The sequence below is a fragment of the Artemia sp. Qi Xiang Cuo genome, chromosome 6 (genome assembly GCF_049724085.1).
Source record: "Artemia sp. Qi Xiang Cuo chromosome 6, ASM4972408v1, whole genome shotgun sequence".
NCBI lineage: Eukaryota > Metazoa > Arthropoda > Branchiopoda > Anostraca > Artemiidae > Artemia > Artemia sp. Qi Xiang Cuo.
In genome coordinates this window covers 5,829,879-5,836,490 of record NC_142799.1, presented here as the reverse complement: position 1 = coordinate 5,836,490, position 6,612 = coordinate 5,829,879, and the positions used below count along the sequence as shown (strand labels likewise).

Sequence of the window (6,612 nt, the reverse complement as noted above, 5' to 3'; positions counted from 1 at the left end):
TACCATGCCACAAAGTTGTAAAATTGTTCAATGGAGCATTATTATTATTATTTAGGGCGGACTCAAATGGGTTGAGACTCAGGCCTCCAAGACCCATTGCCTCCACAATGGAGCATTAAGAGTTGTCATTTTCCATATTTTGAGGTACCAAGACTTAATATGATTATTCTTTCACGCGGCGAAAAAAATTCAATTGAGCACTAAGAAGTGACTTTTTTATGCCATTTTGGACTTCTTAGCCCTGCGTGAGGGGGGGGGGGGCCTTGACTGACTTTCGGGGTTTAATATTTTTTTAAACACGTATTTACACTGCTTATATGGTCCTATTATAAACTATAATAATCTGTAGATACTGGAAATGGATCGGTTATATATCATGAAGAAATTCTTGAATTTTTTTTCTAAGGTTACCATTAGTACCATACTAAATTTCTTCTCTATTTTGCAGAATAGCATGGAATCATTTGCCAGAAAAAAATTAGATGCTCTATATAGCCCCCCAAAAAAAAAAAATTACTATGCAAAGGGTTTAATCTACCAAACCGATGGAAAAGGACAGCTTCACACTGTTAGTGATATAAAACGTGTCCGAGACCTTCTATTGACCAGATGCAAGTGCAATGCTAAGTACCATGCTCTAAGAAAGGACTGTCAGCAACCAAACTTCTTACAAAAAAGGCTTGTTTGGCATAGAACTTGTAGACAGAAATTTTTGTCTTGTGATCTCCATGGAGGTCTTCAGGAAGCAAATATGCCAGCTACACCTGCAAGACTCACTAGAACATTGGTAACAGAAGTGAGTTTCTCATATGCTGACTGTTGCATCATTTGTGGCAAAAAGGGAAGTACCAAGCGTAAAAGTGAGAATCTTCTTGCAATTAAAACGATAGAAAGGCAACAGAAGTTATCACAGCATGCTGAAAGACTTTTACGAGAAATGCCTGCTGTGTTTTCAAGGTCCAAAGACAAAAATTTGATTCAGTTGAGTGCAAAATACCACCAAAAATGCATGCTTAGCTTCTTTAAAAAGAAGACTGAGGAAGAGACTAACTTTTCTGCCAGAGAGGCTGTTGCAAAAAGTGTGGTGAATGAAATTGAAACTCGTCTTAAGGAAGGAAGAATATACTCGCTTAGTAAGCTAAGGCAGAAATTAAGCAGTGGACTAGCTAGTTCAGGTCTGGAAATAAAGGCCCATGATGTTAGGATACTGAAAAAGCAATTGAGTGTGAAGTATGGCAAAGCACTAGAAGTGAGCTCTAGTAAAAAGGCAGACCAGTGCTTTTACTATTTGAAGCATAAAGTATCTGTTGGAGCCCTGAGCCTTCAGGTTTCAAAGTTTGTCAAAGAAGCAGATGATTCAGTTGTGCTCGTAGAGAGTCCTACCTTAGATACAGACTGTGAAACAAACGAATCTGGCAGAGAGAGTGACAGTGAATCATTTGACTGTGAAGTAGTGTGGGACAGTGAAGATGACATGCAAAATAGTGGCCCTGAATCAGTTGAAAACGGAACACAAAGTCCTACAGGGAGCCAACCATTTGTCAATGTCTGGGACACTCCGCATTGTTCAAACTCAATGAACGATATGTTTGAACATAAAGCTAAAAGAGAGTTTTTTTACACAGTGAAAAGGTTAAAGGCTGATACAGTGGTTGATACAAGGTAAAGGTAAAGGCTGTAAAGGTTGATACAGTGAAAAAGTACAAACGTAGTGACAAATATATTGATATTACTACAGAGTATGCAGATTCTATGATCCCTCCAATGTTGTTCAACATGCTTGCATTCCTTTTTGCCGATTTTGAGGACCCACCAGATAATGCTAGCGAAAGATACAGTGTCACAGATGCTGTGAAAGAAGATATTATCAGTTTGGCTCAGGACATTCTATTTCAAGTGGGAAAATTAGAGACCCCAAAACATACTGGCCTAGGTGTTTATGTGTACCACAAAACTCGCAAAAAAAATCTTATAACTCTACTGTATAGACTGAAAATGACAGTTAGCTACAGCACAGTTCAACGCATTGTCACCAATGAAGCTATGAAAGCAAAGGAACAACAAGAAAGAACTGACAACGTCCACATACCAGAAGGAATTGTCCCAGGAGACTTTATTCACTTTTCACTGGACAACCTTGATTTTGAGGTAAGCATCAAAATATGAGGTAGAAGAGTCTAAATCTTAGTTCTAAATTCAAAAATTTTTCCCGCTTTGCGGCATAATATTGCCTTTCAAGATAATTTGCTTCCTTGCAAAGATGTTGCAGGGGCTAATTTAAAGGAAACATGAAAACCACATTATTACTATATTCCAGTGGTAGGTCCCGGAATTTTAGAAAATACTGTCTCAGACATTCACTTAGTTCTTGTGTCTGCAAATGAACAAAAATAAAACAGCATTTCCTTAATCTCAATTTTAAATAACTTAGACCCTTTGCAGCACAATATTAATTTTTAAGGGTGTTTACTTCTCTAAAATCAGTATTAAGAGGCAAATATAAGGAATGATACACTGTTTAGTGATAAATTTCTAAAATTTTCGGGGATTTGCGGCAGAAAATGCTTTCTCTGCCTGAAGATCCTAAGTTAAGAGAATCTTAAGTTTAGATCCAGCAGGTTAAGGTGCTAGTTGCCTTTGTAGCACCCTAAAAATCTCCTTAAAATGTTAAATTGGCCAAGGTACAATAATAACATTGAGTCAAACAAATGAAAATATTTGATCACGGGCTCCACTGTTTAATCCCAAAATTCCCGTTTGTGTATTCCCTTATTCATAATACGACACCGGTGGGTGTCTGAATGGTAGATCCAGGAGGAGACCCCCCCCCCCTGCGAAAGTAAACAGTCCAAAATGCCTGGAATTTCTCGGTCCCATTCGGTCTTAGTTACTTTAAAAACGGCTAGTCACAATTCTGACAAAAGACACTGATTCTTAGTGCTAAGTTGATTTTTTTTTTCCGCTTTTTCTAGAAAACATTTTTTTATGCCAGCTATTTCGCGGACGCTGTTTTTATATCATACACGTGTCCAATAGATTTTTTCAAAAGGGGTATTGACAACATGCCGAGAGCTAAAAATCCTCGAGACAAGAGTTTAATTTTTTTTTGTGACGAAGCCCCGTCCCCCCCGTCCCCAAAACCTGGAGTCGCCACAAATAACTGATCTATCTTTATTAATTATTTTAACTTCCTTGCAAACAAATTAATTTATTTTCTTCTACTTTAGGAGCAAACTGTAGATGGCACGTCATCCCACGTAACTACCATGATTGCCATCCAACCCTCGAAGGACCTGATTGATGTTGGTACGTCGTCTGCTTCAGTCGTTCGATCGCGCTCCCGGTGCAGAAGCCGTGCATTGTCAAAATCAGATTTCGGAAGTGAATCCTTTGAAAAAGTGACTTTGAAAAGAAAACGCTGCATAGAACCTTCTTCTTTTAAGCTCGAAATGACTCGAGGGGATGGAAGAGTTTCCATCGCTCCCATTTTCCTATCTTGGGCAGTCTGTCGTGACTTGCCAACAAAATTTCTGGCAGTGCAATTACCAGACAACTTGACACTACCAGACTTCAAATATTTTGCAGATGATGGAAGAAGCTCCATGATACCTGTTTCTCGCATTGGATATTTGCCAATAATCCCTAGCTCCCCTTCAAACCCTGAAGTTGTGGCAAAAGCAGTTGCGGTATTGCAACAGACAGCTGATTCTCTTCATCAGGAATACACAGTAATCACACGTGACTTAGCAATTTATGAGATTATACTTGCTTTGAGATCATAAGATCCAAAAAGCTACGAAAAATTCGTTCCTAGGCTCGGGGGCCTACACATCGCTATGAACTTTTTAGGTGCCATAGGGTATCTCATGAAAGGTTCTGGCTTGGAGGAGCTTTTTTCAAAAGCAAATATTTTATTGCCTGGGTTTGCCAAAAAAGCTATGACAGGTAAACCCTTTTACCGCTGTGTGAGAGCCCACCAAATTGTTGCGGAAGGTTTGTGCAGGATGTATTTTGAAGCTTTCGAAGATCATTGGTTAGCGTTTGGTAAGGATACAGCAGTGATGGATAACAGAGAGAAGGGGCTCTCAGAGATCGATGTGAATAGCAGTTGGGGTACTGTAACAGGTGCGATAAGTGATCTGCAATCGACTTTAGAGGACTTTGACAGCTTCCTCGAGACATCGTTTACTTCAAAACTATGGTTACAGTATATGAGAATGTGCTTCATCCTGATGGACTTTTTAATTGCAGAAAGGTCAGGAGATTGGTGGCGACATCTTAAAGCAGCAAGTTTAATGATCACATATATGGCTGCATCTGGACATTATAAATATGCAGAATGTTTGACACTATATTTGAGAGAAATGGCCCGTGCTCCTCAGAAAGTGATTGAAATATTTAAGGAAGGTTTGTTCAATGTGAAAAGGACTCCTGGCTCAATGAATTGTGTCGCACCGGACCATGCGCTAGAATCCTCACTAAATCTGGAAGCAAAGCAAAAAAGTGGATTAAGAGGTGTTACTCTGAACAAAGCAGCAGTTGCCAAGTGGACACTGACATTGCCATTTTGCTCGAGAGTATCCTCTTCCCTTCAGTCGATGGCAGGACTGGATGGGGCGACTGAGTTTGACAACAATATTTTGCAAAGCCATGACAAGACAAGTAGCCTCGTAGACAAGTCAGTTAGTATTCTTGAAGAGCATATACATCCTTTTAAATATGATGAAGTGCCGTTGGTGACTGTGATCACTTTTGAAACTGTTGATATAGCAATAGCGGAACGGATTATCTCAGCAGAGAAGATAGGATTGGATGCTGTAGAGGATTATTTAAAAGGCAATTCTAGTGATTTTTAAAAGATCAAGTTTCAAACCATGGAAAGCTGCTTGAAACCTACACGAAAGACGACACGTACTTTTGCTAACCCAGTGGAATAACTAGAAGCAGTTAAAAAAGTTCTGCTGCCTATAGTTAGAAATACAGGATCAGCAACCGACATGCTAAAAAAGATACTTCAGCAGGAACTCCTCGAGTATTCCCCGGCATTGTTCGAAGCGCACTCCGAGGGATTCCAATTAAGAACAGGAAAGAAATCTGATCTGATAAACTTTATAGAAGGGTTGTCTTGCCTAGATTCTAAGGCCTACTCTTTGCCAGTGTTTGATGTGAATTCGAGGCTATCTCTCATCCTGGACTTTATGCCGCTCTTAAGGACTATGACTCCGTCAAGGGATGAGACATTGTCTGATTTTTCAAGAAGGTTGACGTGCAAGGTTTTTAGTCAGCTCCCGGAAAATCTATGCCAACTGCATGTAGTTTCTGACCGGTATGATGGAATTTGTGGAATCAAGGACCCAATTAACTTACCAGTGTGCTTAAAGGACAGTAGTGGTTGCCATAGACAAAGGGGTGAGCAGAGTTTGAAGGTCAGTACCACATATAGTGACAGCATCAAACTCGGTGATTCCTGGCAATCAATTCTTAGAAGTTCTTCCTGCAAAGCTAACTTGGTGGTTTTTATTTATGAGTTTTGGAGCAATATTGGAAGTAAAAGTAAGAACTTTGATATTATACTTGCTGGAGGTTTCCCTGATCGTCGACATGTTGGGATATTGCCTAGAAAAGGATCCCTGGAACCTTTGCCTCCTCTTAGTCTTGAGCTTGCAAGCACACATGAAGAAGCAGACATGCGTGTAGCAGTCCATGTTGCTTCCAGCTTTAGGAATGGAAGTTCTTCTGTCATTGTTCGGGCCAATGACACTGATATTCTGGTGATACTTTTGCAACACTCCTCTACGCTGTTAGCTACGAAAGAGAACAAAAAGAAGGAGCTATTCCTCCAATTCCCTGACAGAGTTTTCCCTGTGCACGAGCTAGCTATTTCTCTTCCACGGGACTTAATTGACAGCATTGGACTTCTACACTGCCTTAGTGGCACTGACACGACGAGCTTTGCTTATTCTGTGGGGAAGAAGACATTTGTGAAAGCAGCTTTGAAATTTGATCTTGTTAGTGACATGGCGAAACTGACGAGAAAAGTCAAGATTGACCTTGCCAACATATCAAATTATATTGAGGAAGTGACGGAGGTGGCAAGAAAAGTAACAATCGCAGCCTATGGAAAGAGTCCTACTGACTTTAACTCCTTGAATGGCTTGCAAGTGCACTTATTCCATAGGAAAAAATCATTAAAAAATCTTCCGCCCACTGAAAACAGCTTTAAATATCACATCCTTAGAGTTGTATATCAGTGGGGAATCGTTTTACAGGCTATGGAGTCTGAACCAATAGTTTTAGACCCCCTAAATTTTGGATGGGTATACAGTGACGCTGTCGGGGTTATTCCTCTGACAAATTCATTGTCGCAGTGGCCAATTTCTATAAACCGTATTGCAGTTCATTGCAAGTGTAGAAATATGTGTATTGGAAAGTGCTCCTGTGCTGGAATCCGCAAGTGCGACTTGCTTTGTGCTTGTGCTGGGTCATGCGATCTTTCTGAAAGTGACGACGAGTTTGACTAAATAATAACTTAAAAAACATTGCTAAACATATTTAAATTATTTATATTCGACCAATCGTATGTTAATAAAATTTTAAAAACCAAAAGCTTTT

At 39.8% G+C, this 6,612-nt stretch overlaps 1 protein-coding gene across 1 annotated transcript; it reads left to right on the top strand.

Annotated features, from left to right (window-relative positions):
* Positions 1–1,776: 1,776 nt before the first annotated feature.
* On the top strand, positions 1,777–3,782 carry LOC148950812 (uncharacterized). Its single transcript, XM_089090441.1, has 2 exons — positions 1,777–2,148; positions 3,228–3,782. The coding sequence occupies exons 1-2, from the start codon at positions 1,777–1,779 to the stop codon at positions 3,780–3,782; spliced, it is 927 nt and encodes a 308-aa protein (XP_088946567.1).
* Positions 3,783–6,612: the final 2,830 nt, after the last annotated feature.

What these genes read in the sequence shown, in the direction of transcription:
- LOC148950812 (XM_089090441.1), top strand. Translation starts at nt 1,777, where the DNA reads ATGCTTGCATTCCTTTTTGCCGATTTTGAGGACCCACCAGATAATGCT. An exon ending in TGGACAACCTTGATTTTGAG is followed by an intron (nt 2,149 to 3,227) that starts GTAAGCATCAAA and finishes CTTCTACTTTAG; the next exon opens with GAGCAAACTGTAGATGGCAC.